This window comes from Diabrotica virgifera, chromosome 5, assembly GCF_917563875.1.
Source record: "Diabrotica virgifera virgifera chromosome 5, PGI_DIABVI_V3a".
In the NCBI taxonomy this organism is placed as follows: Eukaryota; Metazoa; Arthropoda; class Insecta; order Coleoptera; family Chrysomelidae; genus Diabrotica; species Diabrotica virgifera.
The window spans coordinates 176,018,265-176,041,838 of record NC_065447.1 but is presented as its reverse complement, the minus strand read 5'-3'; the positions used below and the strand labels follow the sequence as shown (position 1 = coordinate 176,041,838).

Below are 23,574 nucleotides of genomic sequence, written 5' to 3'. Positions count from 1 at the left end.
ATTAAATTATGACGAGGAACATGTGAAGGAATAAAACCGTCTATTTCTATTTGATTGGTGATTTGATTTGAAAGTTTTTAAAGATATCATGAAAATTTAAAAAAATGTTCAAAAACATGAGACTACAACATGATTTCGATGTACACCCAATCTTGTACCTTTTGCACCCTACAGGGTGTCTCAAACTTAGCATAAGAACAACATTTCCTTTCTTTCACCCCGAAAATAAAACTGAAAAGAAAAATAAAACACATTGTATTTTATAGGTAATAGTAAAGTATAGGACGAATACAAAGAAATCAATCAAACACAAGACTAAAGACAAGATTTTTTTTAAAAACAATCAATTTATTATAAATTTCATATAAATAACTTAACTATTTTTTACAGTAGAATAAAGTTTATTAAAAAAACGTATATACAACAATCAATTGCATTTATGTAATCTACACTGTAGAACTGGTAGTCAAAAGTAAAACATTCAACACTTATTTACGAAAGCTAGAAATATTCCATATTTTCTAAAATGTTCGCTAAAAACAATCTTTATTTCGCCTATGTATTCTATCATTATAATAATTGTTCAGATTACAGTCACTTTCTATAAATGCTATTTACTAATTTAAGTACAGTTGAGTCCGCGAGTCTTTACCCGTGCGTCATCATTTAAAGCATAAGAAATAAGTGGGAAATCTATTTCACGCAACAACAACTGACAGAAAGTGGCTACTGTTCCGATTATGGGTTTTATTATAAAATTTGACGTTATCAAATATATAGAATGTCAAATGTAAGTTTTGCTTCAAAATTTTTGTGAAAAATTACAGCTACATTTGAAGTAGCTAGTAATAAATTCTTTTATTATTATTGAATAATAAATAAATAAAAAAGAATGTGTGTGTACTTTGTACGCACGTAAGAAGTTATACTTCTATTATATGATTTCTTAAAAATAAATATACTTTAAACAGTTTGTTTTAATTTTTTTTAACACCAAAATAATTTTGTGCTTACCGCTTTCAAAAAAATAAAAAAAAATATAGGATTGCTCCGGATTTCAACTCAAGACCTCTCGATCTCTGGGCGAATGCTATACCAAATACCCTACGAGGACTGTGTCTATATCGGTTCGGACGTACCTAATGACAATTCACGGTAACAAACAGGCAAGGTGAAGTATAATAAATATACAATAAAATGTTTTAATAATACTCATCTTACTCCTGAGGAAGACAAATCCAAACACACAAAAATTATAATAATTATATTTACTAAAAACACTAATATATTCTTTTCACACCTTTTCTTGCACTGAAATATTTATACAGAACTTGAAAGATAGCAACTAAACGCCATACTGTCTGTGTGCGCATGCGCGCATCATTATGAAATTTTACTCTCAATCACGCCTAAAGAAGTATAACTTCAACAATTTATAAAAAAATTCAATAACATATTTTATTTTTGTTATTTTATTTACTTTGATGGAAATCTAAACACAATCATTTCTTTACTGTGTGAATGACGTTAGCTTTGTATGTTTTAAATATTAATTGCCAAAATATAATTATTTACCTTAAAATTTCAAAGCCCAATATAAAATTAGTTGTGAAAACAACTGTTTGTGTAATATAAAGAAACTTCAAAACGCAAAAATTCGACAAAAACCGCAAAAAATTCAACTGACTGACAGCCACACAAGTAAACAAAGCAGAAACGTCAAACAAATTCTGCTTAAAATATGAAAACATACCGAATCGTCTTTTTTGTACCTATCTCTTTTCAATGCACTGGGTCTCGATGGTTCATAAAAATAACATGTGTTTTTACTTAATAACAAACGGCAGCTGGTTTGTCATGAGTTTCATGCGTGGAAGAGAATGATGCTAGATAAAAACTATGTGTTTTATCTCGCCAGGTATTAATGACGCACGGGTAAAGACTCGCGGACTCAACTGTATAATGTATTTAGGGGAAAATACTGGGTTGGGATAAAGTATGGAACCAAACAAATATCTTTGAAACGAAAAGAACAATATTTATGAAACTTTGCATGCACGTATAGTAACGCAAAAGGCATCTGTTGCCATATTTTTTGTTACTATTCCACTTCCGGTTTCACCGGAAATACCCTTAACTTATTTAATTTAAATGGGACACACTGTATATTTTTGTGGATGTTAAAATAACTTGTAATTTTTAATTCATACATACCAAATTTGATAGAAAAAATTTGTTAAAAAGTGTCTGTAGATATTTTTTTGTATGAATACAACGTAGTAGGAAATAAACGAGTACCATCTATCTATACTGTAGACTAAAATTGTTGTTCACATGCACTGCATGACTTATTTGAATTTAGTATTGGGACCGTGCAAGTTCGGAAAAGCGACACCTGGTTTCATAGCTCGGCAACTTTTTTCGGACTTTTAATTATATTGGCCAATCATATTGGTCCTGGTTGCTGGATAATTGTCAAGACCGTAGCCTAAAAAAAATTATAAGAAGAAAAAGTGAAATTTAGGTTATGTTATTAAAAGGTAAACAACTGTATGTAGTAAATAAAATTAATTATTAAAATGCAGTAATGCAAGCAAAATACAATTAATTAAACATAAATTTATATAATAATTGCATATCATATCAATATTGTGAGCAACATATAATTTTTATTCTTCAATGACAGAGTAAGTATGAAATATACGTCAATTTGACAATTTCAATTGACAATATGAATTATTTAAGAAAGTTGCAAGATTTCTCCGCTATTCGCGCACGATCGTTTCTCGTATCCCCTCCAAGTACTTGCACACAGCGAATAGTAGGTAAAACTGTTACTGAACTAATTCGACACCCCCATCGAACAAGGTTGTAACTCAAGTTACATTTTTTTTCAGATTTCAACACAGGCGAATTCAGCAAAAAATTGCGCACGCGTCAATATAAACGACATAGTTTAATTCTCAATAGTTTGGCTAATAAGAAGTTGTATTTCAAGTTACGTATGCCATTTTACTCCATTTTAGCGTGAAGAAGGCAGTAATACTGGATACTCCCTATGTAATAGTTATTTTCCTAACGAGTGCAGAAAGTCATTCTTTTCCGCACGCGACTGCAGTTTGCCGAACGACGCGAAGCGGGAGTTCGGCAAGCAGTCGAGTGCGGAAAAGAGACTTTCTGCAAGAGTTAGGAACAATATTTTTTCTAAGGGACTTTAAAAAATTACCAAATCTTAATCAATTAATTTAATTAATATGAAAATACATACACAAATTAATTCTTTGACAAGGTTGTCAAAACCAAACTTTCAATATAATTAGTTAGCATGACGACGATCTTGGTTTCCATGACGATGATTCAAAACGACTGTTATTGTCTACCGATTTGACTTTCGAATATTATCTCAAAATAATTTTATTTCATCGAATTGTCGCGTTAATTTCATTAAAACAGGAACACAATAAGATATATTTGAAATAAATTAGTAAATAATATCTATATATTAGTTTATTGCATGTATTATAATTACTTTAAGGCCATATTAACATATCTAAATTAACACGCGTGCGGAAAAGTAAAAAACGCGTGCGGAAAAGTAACACGCGTGCGGAAAAGTAACACGCGTGCGAAAAAGTGAAACTTTCTAAACTGAAATGCGTGCGCGAAAGTAGACATTTTTGCACGCTCGTAGAAAAAATATTTACTTTCTTTATACTTGACGATTAACAAGGTTTTTAAATGAGTTACAACTTTGTTGCACGTATGTTTAATTTATAACGTATTCAAACATATGGTGCATCTCATAAGTCAAATTATCGAAATAAAAGTAAAAACGGATTTACGGAGTTTCTTTCTTTTTGGTAGTTACGGTGGACAAAATAAGTATCGAATAGTGTTTGCTCCGTACTTCTATGTAGTGAAAAAGTTTAATATTAACATTACACATGTATTTTTAGCAATAGCACATTCACAAAACGAGGGTGATTCAATGCATGCCCTTATAGAAAAACGGAAAAAACATCGAGTCGTATATGCTCCACACCAATGGATAAACATGACATGATATGCCAAAGCATCAGGCAAGCCTAAATCCGTAAATGAAATAAATCAAAAGCAAATTCTAAATTTTAACCCATTTAAGGACACACATGTTAATTTTGAAGTAGATATTAATAGTAAAATAGTAAAGTAATAAAGTAAAATGGTTTAAAATTAAATATTTACAGATACGCAATAAAAATGCGAGAAATTTTAAATATTTTATACCATGGTTTTTTCATAGTGATAGAATATTATTGTTATTGTATAATTTATAATTTCCAATTAAAATTGTGTAAACTGTGAGTTGATATTTTGTTTAAATATACCATAAAAACTAATTTTCTCCTAGCTATATTGCAAACAACTCAAAACATACAACCTTTTTATAGTTAAACGGGAAAAATAATTAACACGGAAAGTGTAAAATGGTTGTTAGGCGAGTTACAACCTTTTTCTAAGAATACTCATGTTTAATCCTCAAGGTTGTATCTCAATCAAACTCAAGATTCTCAATAGCTAATAAAATTACAAAACATACATCTCACAGTAATCCCTTATTACGTTATAAATATCATATCACGTTAGTGTGAAAGGGTCTAATCATTTCGCTACAAATTTTTAAAAATTCTTGTTTTCGTTTTTTGCCTCTCCTGTGAAATCGCTAAAAATGAGTTACAACCTTGTTCGATGGGGGTGTCGAATTGACAGAAATAAGTTGTATTAAAAATGGTTCATTTAAATGAAAAAGGTCGTATTGAAATATTAATGATAATCGGTTATGGTGAATTTTCATTTTTTGGAAGTGAATTTTCCAAATCGATGGATTGGACGTAGAGGATTCATAGAGTGGCCCGCTCGTTCTCCGGACCTCAACCCGTTAGATTTTTTTCCTTGGGGTTATCTAAAATCGCGTGTTTACGTTAGGCGACCAACATGCTTGCAGGATTTGAGGCAAAGAATAATTGATGAATGTGAACTAATACGTGGAGAAATCTTACAAAAAGTGACTCACGAATTTATTTATAGGCTTGCACGTTGTCAGGAGGTGAACAGCAAACATTTTTAACATTTGAAATTATTTTTTTTTATTTTTAATATCATTGGTCTAACGTTAATTGTAAAGAGATTTATTTCTTGTTTTAATAGTTTTTTCTTCCAAACTTAGTATATATGAATTAAAAATAACAAGTTATTTTAAAATCTGCAAAAATATACAGGCTGTCCCATTTAAAGTAAATAAGTTAAGGGTATTTCCGGTGAAACCGGAAGTGGAGTAGTAACAAAAATATGGCAACAGATGCCTCTTGCGTCACTGTAATTGCATGCAAAGTTTCATAAATATTGTTCTTTTCGTTTCAAAGATATTTGCTTGGTTCCATACTTTATCCTAACTCTGTATAACTTACGTACATTGTGTAAGATTCAGTTTTATGTTATTTAGTGTACTGCATAGTGAGAACGTTGCTCTTTTCTACGTTAAGAGCGTAGGCGCAAAATTTCAGGCTACATGCTTTTTAAATTCATTCATTTTTTTCGAATCCTGAGAAAACTAATAAATATTTTTGAAAAATTTAAACGCAGACTGTAAGATTACGTTACCGAGGACCGAAAGTCCCTGAAAACTTCAATATTTATATTAATAAGTTACAGGGGGAAAAAGAAGAGAAAATTTAGTGTGATTTTTAATTTCGATCTTTCAGTCAAAAGAAACTTTTTGTTTATTCTAAAGGACTTTCGGCCCTCGGTAAAAAAATACAATGTTTCATTCTGCGTTTAAATTTTTCAAAAATATTTATTAGTTTTCTCAGGATTAAAAAAAATGAATGCATTTAAAAAACATTGGCGCGAAATTTTGCGTCTACACTCTTAATTCATTTCAGGTCATTTATGCTCCGTTTGAAAGCTACTGATAGCACAGTTTTTAAAAGACAGCTGATCATCTCTAAAATAATGTCATGAAACAGTGACGAAGAATTTCAAAATTATTAAGAGGCTACGACTTACGTTTCTGTCTGTTTAAACCTTTAAACATAATACTAATAATATGTAGAATTGTTAATTTTGTACTAATAGCAACAAAAAGCAATATCGAGTGAACTCATGCAATAAAAATGGCACAAACGTCTAATTTTACTACTGTGAATTTATTGTAACATTTTTAATAGTGTATTTGAAGACTGTATTTAGTGTTAACTTGTATATGAACACACTACTATTCTCCATATGTATGGTTGTATATTGCAAGCGGGTTTGTCATTCTGTGAATTATCATAAATAAATCCTCCTTTATTAATCCACAGCAGTTACCAGCGATAATCCTCTACAAGTACCTGCCTAATACTACCTTTCACGGCCTCTGTCGTGAGAAGCGGCACCGTTGTCAGAAAATTCTCATTTAGTTCGCTAGGGGTTATCCTTGTACACTGAATCGCATGTTTGAAATACGCTATATTAATGTTCGGATTATATGTAGTGTATGGGGTGTAATCTAGCTCGCGTCCGTTAAAGAATTTTACACGTGCACCCTGGGTAATGCTAAATGAGCTAGTGCGATAGTTGGCGACTAGTCTATCTCTTAAAGATCTCCTAGTCATCGATATACATGGAAACAGTTACAAAAACTAGTTCTTCTCAGAACTATATGACAAGAAGCATTGGACCAATCCTCCGAATATGCCAACTAAATATAGAGGCACTTGGTAGATCAAAGTGTGAGGTACTATCTAAAATCCTGCTAGAAAATAACATTGACGTGGCTACCATTCAAAAAACTCATGTAGGTAATGAAACTGATCTAAAACGTAGGGGCAAAGCACCAGGATATGAAATTCTTGGTGTAACATATCACCATATATACGGCTGTATAACATAGATCCGCAGCAACATAGAAAATGCCCATCTAGTGGACACCAGTACCAATCAATGGAAACATTCAAATCATTACAGTAAAAATCGAGAACTTACAATTGCTAATATATACAAGCCCCCAGAAACCCAGTGGCCTCCATAAGTATTGCCTCATCTTTACCATCCGGCAGTTTATATGGGAGATTTTAATAGCCATCATACGATGTGGAAATATCACAGCAATGACCAGAACGGCGAAGCACTTGTAGAGTGGGCAGAAGAAAACAACCTTAGTCTAATATTTAATGCAAAAGACAGAGGAACATTTAGATCCGCAGCGTGGAGAAAGGAATACAACCCAGACCTCTGTTTCTCAACCCAAAATTCTCAAAATCAACCTGTTAATATAACAAGAAAAGTCCTGAAGAATTTCTCACACAGCCAACATCGTCCAATAATATATGAAGTAGGTATCCAGGTCCCGGTAGTCCGATCCACTCCCAGACCAAGATGGAATTTTCAGAAGGCAGACTGGCAAAAATTCTCTACTGAACTTGATAAAGCTATAAGATGGGTTCCAGCCACACCGGAAAGCTACGATAGATTTGTAGGTGCAGTGATATCAACTGCAAAAAAGTGTATACCAAGAGGTTACCGCAAAGAGTATATCCCAGGCTGGAATAATGAATGTGAAGAACTCTACAATGACTATATAGAGAATGGTGACCCAGATATAGCTAATGACCTATTGCAAACATTAAATGAAGCCCGGAGAGATAAATGGATAAAAACAACGGAGAAAATGGACTTTAAAAGATTGAGCAGACAATCTTGGAGCCTACTTAGAAAGCTAGGGGGACGTGCCCCGCTCGTCCGAAAACCCCACTTTTTGTCCCCCGACCAAATAGCGAGCAGAATAGTGACCCTATCTAGGGCTCCACGTGACAAAGAACATACAAAATATATAAAGAAGGAACTCAACAACTTACGTCAAACAGCCGGACATAACCCAAGGTTCTCTCACGAATTCACCAACGAAGAAATAACATCAGCCCTCCGAGACATGAAAACTTTCAAGGCGCCTGGTTTTGATGGGATACATCCTGAGTTCCTACTACAATGCGGTCAAAGGACAAGAAAATGGTTGGCTGCGTTCTATTCACTGATCCTTAGAACTGGAAACATACCAAAAGCTTTTAAAAAGAGCAAAATAATTGCTGTATTAAAACCCAATAAACCCCACGATAAAGTTGAAAGCTATCGTCCTATAGCACTTCTCAGTTGCTGCTATAAACTGCTGGAACGACTTATCCTAAACCGAATAGGCCCACAAATTCTTGAAAATATCCCACTCGAACAAGCAGGTTTCATACCTAATCGAAGCTGCGCAGATAACTACGCATATAGAAGCAGGCTTCCAAAAGCAACAAAAGACGGCTGTAGTCTTTGTGGATTTGACAGCTGCCTACGACACAGTATGGAAGAAGGACTCCTCTATAAACTAACCAAACTAATCTCATGCCAAAGAATATTGCAACTAATAAACAACATGCTCTCTGATCGATACTTCCAGGTAATTCACGGTAATAACATAAGCAAACAGAGGAAATTAAATAATAGACTACCCCAAGGATCAGTCCTTGCTCCGATGCTTTTCAACTTATATATATATATATATATATATATATATATATATATATATATATATATATATATATATATATATATATATATATATATCGGACCTACCTGACACTGATGGAAGAAAGTTTGGCTACGCTGACGACCTAGCAATAGCAGTACAACACAAACAGTTTGAAATTACTCAAAACGTGCTGACAAACGACCTCAACAAATTATATGAATATTTCACAAAATGGCGCCTGATACCCAACTTAAATAAAACTGAGGTAAGCTGTTTTCACCTCAATAACAAAAAGGCAAACCAAAAATTAGAGGTCAAGATGAGAAATGTAGCACTACCCTATCAACCTTACCCAAAATATCTGGGGGTTACCTTGGACAGGACTCTCTCGTTTAAAAAACATCTACAAATAACTGCACAAAAAATAAGTAGTAGAAATAACCTTATCCAGAATCTTTGTGGTACCAACTGGGGCGCATCTGCGGACACACTACGAACATCTGTGCTAAGTTTGGTCTACTCTGTGGCAGAGTACTGTGCACCGGTCTGGCTAAATAGTCGTCATGTGAAGATAGTTGATACGCAGCTTAATATAGCAATGAGAATGATTAGCGGCTGCATCAAGACTGCTCCACTATATTGGCTTCCCACCCTTAGCCATATACCTCCGCCTATTATACGAAGACAAAAGTCCTTGATAACGGAGTATTCGAAAGTAAATAGCAACTTGCAACTACCAATCCATGAAGACATCCCGAGTTTAGCAGCAAACCGACTCCCATCCAGAAAACCACCCATAAGAACAGCCCAACAGCTAACAGCAGATGATTTCAATATTACCTTCAGATGGCGCACGCTTTGGTCTGAGGAAGCCTCACCTGAAGTATCCAACCTTATTGACCCAATCCAAAAGCCTGATGGCTTCGACCAGCCACGAAACATATGGAAGAGCCTAAACCTAATTAGAACGGGACATGCAGTATGCGCACACAACCTACATAAATGGGGAAAACAGGTATCTTTTTTTGTATCTCTTATCATTTTCGAATTACATGGAGAAAAAGGAAGATTTTTAATAAAATTTAAAAATGCGCTCTATAATTTGATCTTATTTTTTCAAAAACCATTCATTTTAAACTAGTCCAACTTTTTGAACATATAAATAACACTATAATAAAAAGTATTGTAGAAGGAAAACGATGTATTTAAATTCTGATGGATGAGGGGTTAAATATACTTCTCATTTCTTCTTAAAATACATTAGTCATCAACTTTTTTGCAGAATATCTCGCTTAGTTTGAATGTAATCGACATTTGGTATTGCTCATTTTAAAGGTCTTTTCAAGCACTATAACAGTTGTAAGTATCATTATACACCTAAAATCGACCGTTTCTCTGTTATTTTAAGTTGAATACACCGATTTGAGCATGCAGCAAAAAACAAACTCTTCTTACCTACCATATCCCTCTTTCTATTTTAACTAGAAGATTTACGAAGGAACGAATCTCTTTGTTTTTTTATAACCTACAGAAATATTTTATATAGTTTTTTTGTTAGATGCATAGTTTTTAACGTATTCACGAAAATCCGTCCGAAAAGGTGTCACGAATAACTCAAAAAGTATCGAGTTTTCAAAAAATAATAATTCTAGAATAGTTTTTGCTTAAAATTAGATTATCTAGCCTCTTCCGTGGCTATTTTAACCAAAACATTTTTCACTCCCGAGAAGGGGTGGGAGCCACCCTCAATATAAAAGCGCACATCGGCGTAGGGTAGACTTTGTTTCATGAGCTATTCCCTACTTACTGTGAAAATATTAAGTAAATCGATGTAATGGGATGGAATTCGGAGCCAAATACCCTCACTGTCTGCCCTAACAGTGGATATGTGAAAAATAATACTCAAAGACTACAAGAACTAAATGTATGATCGGGTGTAGTGGGTAGGTACTTAGTTAATTGGGCGATTTTTTATGGAAGGAAATTTAACAAGCGATCATTATGAAATCTACTTAGAAATGAAATTGTGCCGCCCTGAAAACCAAGTTTGGGGTCAATTTTAATGAGATATGGTGTCAGCAAGACTGAGCTGGAGCTCATTTTGGTGTAAATGTTTGGCATTATTTAGATCAGACATTTTCCGGACGATGGATTGGTAGATTAGGTAGAACTGAATGGCCTCCTCGTTTACCCGATTTGAATCCTGAAGATTATTTTTATTGGGTATACTTGAAAAGTAGAACGTGTACGGTCAAAGTCAAACAATAACGCTCGCTCGCAATTTTCCCCTTGTTCTCATATTTTAAATTTGAAAAAATATAAAGGGAAAAATAGAAGAAATATAAATAATAAGATTTTCTTGACAAGCCATTCCTATTACAGTGAGCATTTCATTGGCTAGACAAGTAACTGTTTTCCAAAAATATTCAAAAACTGAACGAAATCGCCATCTCTATGTTGCTGATAACGACATCGCTGTCAACTAATGTTTACATTTCCTGCACAGCTTATGTGAATAAACTTAAGATAATTTTTCAATACTATATCCTGTATTTTTTCTACGATTTCTGGTGTTGTTGCTATTTTTGGGCGTCCTTGTACGCCCACGTTTAAAATCAGCAACTCATTTTTCTACTGTATTAATTGAAGGCGAAGAGTCCTTATACACTTTCAACAGTCGTTTATTTTCCTATGCTTTTTTAAACCTTCCAAAAATAAAAATTCAATCACTGCACGATACTGATTATTTCCATTGTAAAAAAATTCTGTGACACGTAGATACTATATGACTTGTAAACAAAGAATGAATTGACAGATTGAAAAGAAAATTCAGATACGTTCATACACTGGCGGGCAAAAAATTTAGGTCACTAGATGAATTATACACGTTTAATGCCTCGATTTTCCTAAATCTGTTGTCCGATTTGAGTGATTGTTTTAGTATGTTATAGCTTTATTATTTAAAAATTTTAATGTGGTAATATTGTTGCTCGAGAGGTAAATGTCATTTTATACCGGGTATAACAATCATACTGCGTTTCTTCCTTAAAGTTCGGAACACTCTGTGGAATATTATAGCATAGATAAAATATTGAAATTAAAACTCAATTGTAGCCTTAGACTTACTTAACATTTTCTTTTGTTATTAATTTGCTTATGCTGGATAATAAAGAAGTTAGGTAATTTAACAACTAGCCATGTTCTTCATCGATACAGGGTGTTACTAAATAAGTGCGACAAACTTTAAGGGGTAATTCTGCATGAAAAAATAATGATCCTTTGCTTTATAAACATATGTCCACAAATGCTTAATTTCCGAGATACGGGATGTTGAATTTTTTCTTACAAATTAACGGTTTATTTGTTGCTCTAAAACCGGTTGAGATTTGCAACTGAAATTTGGTAGGTTTTAAGAGGTAGTTATTGCGCATTTTTTGACAAACAATTAAGAATTTTATATTCACCATTGGCGTGCATACGGGATGCATTTAAAGTATTTATACGCCACGCCAATGGTGAATATAAAATTCTCATTTGTATGTCAGAAAATGCGCAATAACTATCTCTTAAAACTTACCAAATTTCATTTACATATCTCAACCGGTTTTAGAGCAACAAATAAACTATCAGTTTGTAAGAAAAAATTCAACATCCCGTATCTCGGAAACGAAGCATTTGTGGGCATATGTTTATAAAGCAAACAGTCATTATCTTGTCATGCAGAATTGCCCCTTAGAAGTTTGTCGCACTTATTTATAAACACCCTGCATTGATGAAGAACATGGCTAGTTGTTAAAGTACCTAACTTTTTTTATTATCCAACATAAGCAAATCAATCAAAAAAGAAAATGTTAAGAAAGCCTAAGGCTACAATTGAGTTTTAATTTTAATATTTTATCTATGCTATAATATTCCACATAGTGTTCCGAACTTTAAGGAAAAAACGCAGTATGATTGTTATACCCTGTATAAAATGACATTTACCTGTCTAGCAACAATATTAACACATTGAGATTTTTAAATAATAAAGCTATAACATACTAAAAAGCACTCAAATCGGACAAAAGGTTTAGTAAATTCGATTCATCAAACGTGTATAATTCATCTAGTAACCTAAATTTTTTGCCGCCAGTGTATGAAGAGTGTGCCAACATAACAAAATAAAATTAGGCTAGTAGCAATGCCCTCTCTTATCGAACGGCAAAACTTAGTGAACAGCCTAGTATTTAGTTGAAAAGTTAAAGGCCAATTACAAATCTAATATTTCTAAAATGGTTCGGTAGATAAGAACTGTATGAAATTATTCCAGGTGGTAGCTGACCTATACGGAGATACAATTTTTGACAATAAACGAACAACACATATACTCTGGGCTAATTAGCAAAATACAAGGAAAAGTTATTTACCAGCAATTTTATTGCTGGAATCAAATCTTATGATTGTATATATTAATAATATAGGTATGCAAAGTCCGCAGATAGTGTGCTACTTTTTTTATAAACAAAATGGCGCCCGAAAATCGTGTTTTTTCAATTTTTGCTCTATAACTCCAAAGATTGTAACTTTACACCAAAAACATGCAAATAAAAATTCACCGTAATTAAATTCTGCATAGAAACGTGTTTCTCCCGATTTGCTTCGACGAAAATTTTCCCCGGAAAATGCGGATTTTTCCAACAAAATCTTTAATTTTTAACTAAAATTTTAGATAAGTAATTGTTTATCAATAATTAAATAAATTGGTATTATAAAAGCTCTTTTTGTATAGATTATAATTCCAGAAGCCAATGGAAATTGAATGAACAGTTTAGCAACAATTGAATTGTTAATTAAAAATTTATGGTCGCTATTATAACCACAATAATTATGATACATAAGAATAACTATGATTTTTGTATAAAAAGACACTGTACTTATCTAATATACTTTACAGAATTGAAATTAGACTATTTAAGCGGCCTCAGGAATATTTTAAATTTATAAACAATTTTTTGGCTTATAAACAAATAGAATATCTCGGGAAATATTAAATTAAATTAAATCATGAAAACGGCATAGGAAAAAAAGCGGCAGGAAGCTTCTTTTAAAAGAAGTTTAGAAGTTAAAAGAAGAAAAACGTTTAATTGTGATGAGTGGGTTCCTGAGATAAAGCCGGTCAAAGTTGACCGGTATTTACAACAAAGATATAAACAATAGGATCATAATTTTTAAACCATCGCCTTAAAATACTCATAACATACATTAATATAATAAAAACTATCGATATTACGAGTGAAAATTGCCAAAAATAGCAAAATTCCAATCAAAAATTAGGTTGGAGAAAATATAATCTCAAAGTTCAAAATCGGTATAGGTTAAAAAAAATGCATTTTCTCGGCTTCCCATGGAGCAATTTTCTTCATTCTTTTTTTGTTCCCAAGTAACTCGAGTAGAGCCATCTAACTAACGAATTATTAAATGTCAAACTTGCTTTTGTTTTGTTATAATAGGGTAATTTATTTATAAGCAAGAAAACTACATTTTTGTTCCTGTTGTAGACTTTTTTTTAGATAAACTTACTAGTGTAGGAAACAAAGGTTGAACCTTGCAAAATGGACACAAGTCCGGTTTTATTTTTTTTCTGGTATATCAAGGGGTGCTTATTATAAGACTAACTTTTTCTGAAAAAATTTCGCCCCGGAACCTCCCTTTTCACCCCTTTAAAGGGGGTAATTTGTGGTTTTTGCGGAACGTACCCCTTCCTGTAACTTTTACAAAAAATTTCTTTTATAGAAATGTGAAGAGGACTATATTTTCTACGATTTATTTCCAACACCATCTCTCTATCATCCACCGTTTAGCGGGGGTGGCGCCCTAAAGTAGACAAGTTTTTAAAAAAGATGTTTTTAAAAAAAATATATTTTTCCCTAACTGTAACGGAAATTAAGAAGAAATCCTGCGGCAATTATTCACAAATAATTGACTGATTTTTTGGTATAGGTTTTACTTAAGGATAATTGCCCTTTTTTTAATTACAGGGTGTTACATTTTAAAAAACCTCTTTTTATACCATCTGAACCGTTTATGCTAGAGTAAAAAGACTTTCAGCGATTACCCATGTACTGGTGCTATTTACAAATTTGTATAATTCACCCCCATTTTTTCCCCGGAACCACCCAAAAAAAAAGAAGAATTAATAAATAAATTGATTTTCTTGGAATCCTTCACACACAATGCCCTTTATTAATATGCTTCATACATCATTTTGTGGACGTTATTATTACCCATGCATGGACACCAAAAGCAATTTCCTAGTGCAACCCCTTAAGCAAAAAAAAAAATAAATAAAATGGGGGGTTGAAATTTTTTTTTGTTTTTTGCTTTTTGATCCATATGGGCATATGCTTCATCAATAGTGCTTTTCAAAAATATATATGGTTATTGCAACATCTCTGCGAAAACCACCCCTATCCTTGAAAATGTACTGCAGAAACTACCCCTATCCCTTGGCGAGCATGTTTTTACGATTTTCTCATTACCTATGTATTATTTTTAAACAAAACTTATACAAGGTTAAAGACCACTATTTACTCTAAAAATTATGTCCTATTCATTTTTTCGTATAAGCAACGGTTACGGCACAGTGGCGCCGTAAACCTCATATATGCTTTGGCGGGCTCCAGTTTTTGTTTTTTTTTCGTCATCTGTTCGTTTTATTGATAAAGTACTTATGCAAAATAAAACAACACAGTGTAACCTACAAATTATGACTTATGCACATTTTACAATCTTTGCGCCCCAAAGCCACAGTGGTTGCCCAAAATCAATTTTTGCATATTTTCGCCACCTACACGCATTTTATTGCATAAATGCTACCTTAATAGCACAATATTTACCCTTAGGTGGTCGCTACGCAGTGGCGGATCCAGGGAGGGGTGATGGGGGTGAACACTTCCCTCCCCTCTCAAACCAAGTCATATTATATTCAAAGATTATAAAAATATTCATTTATTTTTATAGAAATTTAACCAATTGGCACCCCCCTCTTAACGATGCTGGATCCGCTACTGTCGCTAAAGCATAAAAAGTCATTCTTATAAAAATAATATTAATATTATATAAGTATTTCTATAAAAAAAAATGAATATTTTTATAATCTTTAAATATAATATCACTTGGTTTGAGAGGGGTGGGGGTGATCGCCCCCATCACCCCTCCCTGGATCCGCCACTGCTTAGCGACCACTTAGGGGTGAATATTGTGCTATTAAGGTAGCATTAACGCAATAAAATGCGTGTAGGTGGCGAAAATATGAAAAAATTTATTTTGGGCCACCACTGTAGCTTTGGGGAGCAAAGAATGTAAAATGTGCATAGGTCATGATTTGTAGGTTACACTGTGTTGTTTTATTTTACATAAGTACTTTATCAATAAAACAAACAGATGACGAAAAAATAAACAAAAACTGGAGCCCGTCAAAGCATTATGAGGTTTACGGCGCCACTGTGCCGTAACGGTTGCTTAAACGAAAAAAATGAATAGGACCTAATTTTTAGAGTAAATAGTGGTCTTTAACCTTGTATAAGTTTTGTTTAAAAAAAAATTAATAGGTAATGAGAAAATCGTAAAAACATGCTGGATAAGGTATAGGGGTAGTTTCTGCAGTATATTTTCAAGGATAGGGGTGGTTTGCGCAGGGATGTTGCAATAATCATATATATTTTTGAAAAGCACTATTGATGAAGCATATGCCCATATGGATCAAAAAGCAAAAAACAAAAAAAAAAAATTTTAAACCCCCATTTTATTTATTGTTTTTGGCTACAAGGGTTGCACTAGGAAATCGCGTTTAGTGTCCATGCATGGGTAATAATAACTTGCACAAAATGATATATGAAGCATATTAATGAAGGGCATTGTGTGTGAAGGATTCCAAGAAAATCACTTTATTTATTAATTCTTCTTCTTTTTTGGGTGGTTCCGGGGAAAAAATGGGGGTGCATTATACAAATTTGTAAATAACACCAGTACATGGGTAATCGATGAAAGTCTTTTTACTCTAGCATAAACGGTTCAGATGGTATAAAAAGGGGTTTTTTAAAACACCCTGTAATTAAAAAAAGGGCAATTACCCTTAAGTGAAACCTATACGAAAAAATCAATCATATATTTGTGAATAATCTCCGTAGCATTTCTTTTTAATTTCCGTTACAGTTAGCGAAAAATATATTTTTTCTAAAAACATCTTTTTTAAAAACTTGTCAACTTTGGGGCGCCACCCTTGCTAAACGGTGGATGATAGAGAGATGCTGTCGGAAATAAATCGTAGAAAATATAGTCCTCTTCATATTTCTATAAAAGAAATTTTTTGTAAAAGGTACAGGAAGGGCTACGTTCTGCAAAAACCATAAATTACCCCCTTTAAAGGGGTGAAAAGGGGGGTTCCGTGGCGAAATTTTTTCAGAAAAAGTTAGTCTGATAATAAGCACCCCTTGATATGCCAGAAAAAAAATAAAACCGGACTTGTGTCCATTTTGCAAGGTTCAACCTCTGTTTCCTACACTATACTACAAGTGTACCTTTTAACGTAAAAAATACAAATATTCTCATTTGAAAGCTGTATAATTATTTAAACAATCTTTATTTAAACAGATTAAAAATTTTTGTTACAATAAATTAATTTATTATAACAAAACAAAAGCAAGTTTGACATTTAATAATGCGTTAGTTAGATGGTTCTACTCGGGTTACTTGGGAACAAAAAAAGAATGAAGAAAATTGCTCCATGGGAAGCCGAAAAAATGCATTTTTTTAACGTATACCGAATTTTGAACATTGAGATTACATTTTCTCCAACCTAATTTTTGATTGGAATTTTGCTATTTTTGGCAATTTTCACTCGTAATATCGATAGTTTTTATTATATTAATATATGTTATGAGTATTTTAAAGATATGAAAATTGGTGTGGAGAAAGAGGACCGAAAGAAAAAGGTGATGGTTCAAAAATTATGATGTTACTGTTTATATTTTTGCCGTAAATGCCGGTCAACTTTGATCGGTTGTATCTCAGGAACCACTCATTACAATTAAACGTTTTGTATTTTAAAAGAAGCGTCCTGCCGCTTTTTTTCCAATACTGTTTTCATGATATAATTTAATTTAATATTTCCCAAGATATTCTATTTGTTTATAAGCCAAAAAATTGTTTATAATTTTAAAATATTTCTGAGGCCGCTTAAATAGTCCAATTTCAATTCTGTAAAGTACATTTATAGGTACAGTGTCTTTTGATACAAAAATCATAGTTATTCTTATGTATAATAATTATTGTGGTTATTATAGCGACCGTAAATTTTTAATTAACAATTCAATTGTTGCTAAACTGTTCATTCAATTTGCATCGGCTTCTGGAATTATAATCTATATAAAAAGAGCTTTTATATTACCAAGTTATTTAATTATTGAAAAACAATTACTTATCTAAAATTTTAGTTGAAAATTAAAGATTTTGTTGGAAAAACCCGCATTTTCCGGGGAAAATTTTCGTCGAAGTATATCGGGAAAAACACGTCTCTATGCAGAATTTAATTACGGTGAATTTTTATTTGGGTGTTTTTGGTGTAAAGTTAAAATCTTTGGAGTTATAGAGCAAACATTGAAAAAAACACGATTTTCGGGCTCCATTTTGTTTATAAAAAAAAGTAGCACACTATCTGCGGACTTTGCATACCTATATTATTAATACATACAATCATAAGATTCGATTATAGCAATAAAATTGCTGGTAAATAACTTTTCCCAAAAATGGCCTATTCTCCGATAATCTGCCCAGACTAATAACTGTTTGTCTACTTACCTCTACAATCATGTGTTTAACGCTTTTTGCTAATAATCAAAGTCAATCCGAGTTCATGACCAATTATTGAATACATAAATCTTATTTAAAGAAAAAATAGTTACATAATTATATGATTTGTTATAACATTTATTGAAAAAGCATTTAAATGTATTTCGCAATAACATCGATCTTCTTTGATTTAAAGTTTCAGGTATAGTAAAAAAGTAAAGAAAATTAATAATGTTATATAACAAAAATATTCTTTGACACTTTAAAAATCAATATAATATAAATATAATACAATTACGACTTTTTCAGTATATCAACCACTTAGTCAATATTTTTTATTGGCAGAATGATACAAGTTAGCGAAAAAACTGCTCAGAACCGTCCAAATACTACGTCACATGAATTTGAAGTTTTCTAGCATTGTCACTTGTCATATGTCACATTATGTCATATTTTAGTTGAGCCTCAGTAATCTGACGTTACAATATCAAACTTATATTTTATTTTTAGTACTGTACTTAAGCTTAAGTTCTCGGTCTAGCCCAAAAGTCTCAATACTTCCCAGTACTCTCTTGATTTTTTGCTAAGTTGGTACGTGTATTAGTAGAGGCCATGTAAAGTTGCAAGTAATACCCTACTTAATCGTGGACAGTCATTTTAATTGGGTTTTATACCTAACCGTTAAAGTGTCGAAGAAGATCTACGTGAAGAATGTCAAAAAATTCCAAGACAATCGGAAATCATCCGCAAAGTGTGGATTCGGAAGATAAAAGTGCGTGAAATTGGTAATGTTCTAAGAATATCAATGGAACGTATTGGTCACATTTTTTGTTAGTAGAGTCGAACCCGCTTATTGGAATAGCCTTCGTGCCACACAAAAATATTCTTATAACCGGGATATTCTAATAACCGATCATTGGTGGCTAGCCGTAATAAGTGTACCGAATATACGTAATAATAGTACATACTATGTTAATATGTATATGTATATGGTTTTAGGTCTTTTTATGTTAATAATAGGTACAATAGCGTAACGTATTTATTAAAAAACCAAATTACATTATATTATGTGGATGCATACAGTAATTAATATGAAATGTATGCAATATATAGATTATGTAAATATTTTCGTATTAAAATACATAATATACTTAATAAGAAAATTATTTATTTAGTCTTGAAAAATAATCGGTAATTGTAGCTTGTTTTTTGTTACATAAAATACTAGTCACTTTTGTTGCTCTGAATTATAAAAATTAGAAAAATTTACAATGGTTTGGCCATCCCGAAAACGTTTTATAAGTTTACAAGCGATTAGGATGTGCGAACTGTTTCTTAAAAATTTTATAACAGGCAACTGGGTGGCAATATGTACAGTTTTTAGACAAAGGAAATTATTTTACGACTGAATTTGTCGGTAAACGATTGAATTGGTACTCATAACAACGCAATAAAATATTTATTAACTATCTGAAAAACCCAAATAATATAAATAAAACAGCACTAGAGGCCTTCGAAGCCCTTGGCGAGAAACCATAGTACAAGACATAATTTAAATTTTTAGGAAATTTGAAATTGTAGTTCAAAATTTATTCGTTGACCTCAAAAATATTCTAATAAGCGGTATTGCTTAATTATTACATATTCCAATAAACGGATAAATTTATTAAGGAGTAAATGGAAACGTTTCGGGACCTCGAATTAATATTCCATAAACCGGGATATTCCTATAACTGGTACTCTAATAAGCGGGTTCGACTGTAATTAAACTTGACTGATTGAGTCAAATATGAGGAGGTCCTCAGAAGAATGAAGAAGGATCGAGAGGCACTGACCACAATCAAATCTCGAAAGTTACAATACTTCGGTGACAGTATACGAAATGAATCCAGATATGCCCTTTTACAAGCCATTCTGAACGGAAAAATATTTGGAAAACGGAAAAATATCCAGAAAGCAGGAGAACCTCAGAACCTGGTTCAATACAACATCTGTGCAGCTTTTCCGCGCTGTTGCAGATAAGATAAAGATTGCCATGATGATCGCTACCATTCGAGACGAATGGGCACATCAAGAAGAATTGAAGCTACAAAAGATTAGGCAAGATCGCTTTGATCACTGTGGATAACAAACGTATTCTCATGACACTTTCTAAAAACTGCTTGGCATGTTTTAAGAAAATATTAGTGACTTTTGGTGTCGACACGTTATGGATGAGACATGGATTCACTATTACACACACGAAAGTAAACAGCAGTCTAAGCAGTCATAAATAAAATATTTTTTGAATGCCTTCTATGAACGCAGTCTATGGTGCCAAAGTACTCATTTTACATTGCAAGCATTTTCAATCCAAATTGTAAAAATGTAAAAATAAGTTTTTATCCGGACAAACGAGAGATATGCTACTATAAACTGCTGAAGTATCCCCCTATTTCACAGATTTATCTTTCCTGGTCATACATTTATTCCCAAAACTGAAGATCTTTTCCATTGGACAGCGATTTTTGTCCAATAAAGAAGCTACTACAGCTGTGAATGAGTACTTTGCAGCATTTCCAATGGAACACAATACTGCCGTCCTAAGCAAGAAGGCAGTATCTCCAATTTTTACAATTTTCGAGTTTGCTCTTTTATATGGGTTATTATACAATTATTAATATACCTAACAAAGTTAGAAAGCAGTAAGCCTTTATTCCTGGGTCTGGTAGACTATTAAAATTGCAGTAACTCAACTTAGTTAAAAGGCAGTAAGTATCTTATACAAGCCTAAAAAGCAGTATCTCCTACAGAAACAAAATGGAGATACTGCTTTTTAATCTAGCAACTGCTTGACTACTTTTACTAATTTTAAGCAAGTGTGTAATAACATACCCTGTTTAAAAGCAGTAACCGCCATTTTCATTAAAATTTATAAAAATAACTTATAAAAAAATAAACTTATTCAATGATATGAAAGATATGAAAAAGAACTACAACGCAGTTAAAAAATTCTGAAATCCATAAATATTTTCATGGTGGCCCAGCCCCGTTTATTAAAATCTGCATTATCTCGAAACTTACATTTGTGGAGATACTGCCTTCTTTCTTAGGACGGCAGAATAGAGGGGATAACGACATTGGAATACCACTGGAAATATATTGATATAAGAGAAGATAATGTCGAACTATAAAAGTTCTTTGAAAGCATAAACGTCGTTCCCTCTTTCAGAGAAATCAAGAATTTTTGAAACGAACATGTTTTTTTTTATTTTTTGAATAGGTACTTTATTTTTATCAATTTATATCAGGATAGAAAACAATTACAGCATAAAATAACTGTTTTTTTTTTGTAATTTCATCTACGACCAACATAAGGTTAAATAGTATTTAAATTATAATTTGACTTTTGTGACATCACAATTTTCAAGATACTTCGAAAAATTTGTGACAGTCTAAATGTTACCCCTATAACATAATGCGGTGTAATTTGTGGACGGTTCATAAAAGAAATTAACGCACACATTGTTATTTCAGTTTTTATTTGATAGAATTTTATCGATAGAAGTTCTTCTTTTTTTCATACTTTTTTTTTAGAATATTAAAAGCACAAAATTTCAAAATACGAATTTATATCGAAAGCGATATTGTAAAAATATTGAACATTTATTATACGTGGGGTATTATTTATTTGATGGATTCGACCGTTACTTGATGGAAGTTCATTTTATCTAACAATAAAACACTGAAAACGTTTGTTTTCTATACTTCCACAAAATTTATTATAACTAAGTGACTACAGCTGTTTAGTGAAAGCTGTACAGTGTAATGAAAGCTACAGCTGTTTAGCTGTACAGTGAGAAAGGCACTCCGCCGAAACAGCTGTAGTCACTTAGTTATAATAAATTTTGTGGAAGTATAGAAAACAAACGTTTTCAGTGTTTTATTGTTAGATATTATTTATTTATGATGAATCTAATAATATGACTAGTGAGCAATATTTTTAAACAATAGTATTATTGCTACAGTTTGAAATTACAGTAACGGTATTATATAAAGAGGACAACACAGGAAAAACGGTCGGTATTTCAAATGCATCGATATACTGAATGATATAAAGATATATGATGGAATAGTACACAATCATAGAAGACCTCCGCAGTTAAAATATTAAATTAAAACCCACATACAAGATCACAACTTAGAATGTTTACTACCATATAACCTTTTGTTATATATCGAAACTTTCAACCTCAGTTTGCGATTGAAATTACTTTTCACTAAGTCCTTCTTCCTCCTTGGGCGATATGAACGCTTTCACACAAACTTTGCTTTTGTCCGAGCGTCCAACAGTTTTCGTCGTTGTTTCAACAACTTTCTGTTTATGTGTGTTTAATAAAGATATATGTATAGAGGAAACACAAAAAAAAATGCTTCTTACAATATATTACCAACAGCAAATATATTTAATAAAAATATATAAATATATTTTTGAACTGATCGATGTTTTCACTTTGGATTGGTTTGGGCAGAGGGCAATCCAATAAGTATCTAACCTCACCGCTCGATGGCACCACTATCGCAGAAGAAATTGCTATCCGCCGATTTTCGAAAAATGGAAAAAGAGCAAGGTCTGGAAGGAAATCGCTCAGTGAAATGAAAGATAGCTTGGATGCTGTATACGGTAACTCTTCTGCTTCGATGACGACCTTCAAAAATTGGTTTAACTAGTTTCAACGTGCTCGCACGTCTGTTTCTGATGAGCCACACACGGGTGACCCAAAAACGGCTACGAGGGAGGATAAACATGATAAAAATCTACGATCTTCTACTGACAGACGGCCGATTGAAGGTCCGCGAGATAATTGGCACAGTAGATATCTCAAAAGACCGCGTGGGTCGAAGCTAGGACAAGTAATCCCGGATAAAAAATCCCCACAAATTTGCCCCTGGACAAAAACCCTCGGACAAAAAAATCCCCGGATAAAAAATCCTGGACAAATAATCCCCACAATTTTTTTTGGACAAAACATGCCCAAAAAAAATCACGGAAAAAAAATCCCCAAGAAATATTTGCTGCCGAATAGTTCTCTAAAATCGAAAACAAGCAAAAGGGGGTCCGGACACATAATCCCGGACAAAAAATCCCCGGACAAAAAATCCCGGACAAAAAAATCCCCACAAAAAATCCCGGACAAATAATCCCTACAATTTTTTTTGGACAAAACACACCC

The 23,574-nt window shown here is 32.7% G+C and overlaps 1 protein-coding gene across 2 annotated transcripts in view; it reads right to left on the bottom strand.

The window, feature by feature from the left end:
* Positions 1 to 336: 336 nt before the first annotated feature.
* The window catches only part of LOC114328560 (dipeptidyl peptidase 9), a 149,918-nt gene continuing 126,680 nt past the window's right edge, over positions 337 to 23,574 (bottom strand). The window contains exon 9 of one of the 2 annotated variants that reach the window (XM_050651679.1): positions 337 to 2,488. In XM_050651679.1, the coding sequence (XP_050507636.1) occupies positions 2,476 to 2,488 (13 nt within the window). In that variant the 3' untranslated portion in view covers positions 337 to 2,475. The remainder of the gene's footprint in view (positions 2,489 to 23,574) is intronic. The other variant, XM_050651678.1, reaches the window with a different exon arrangement.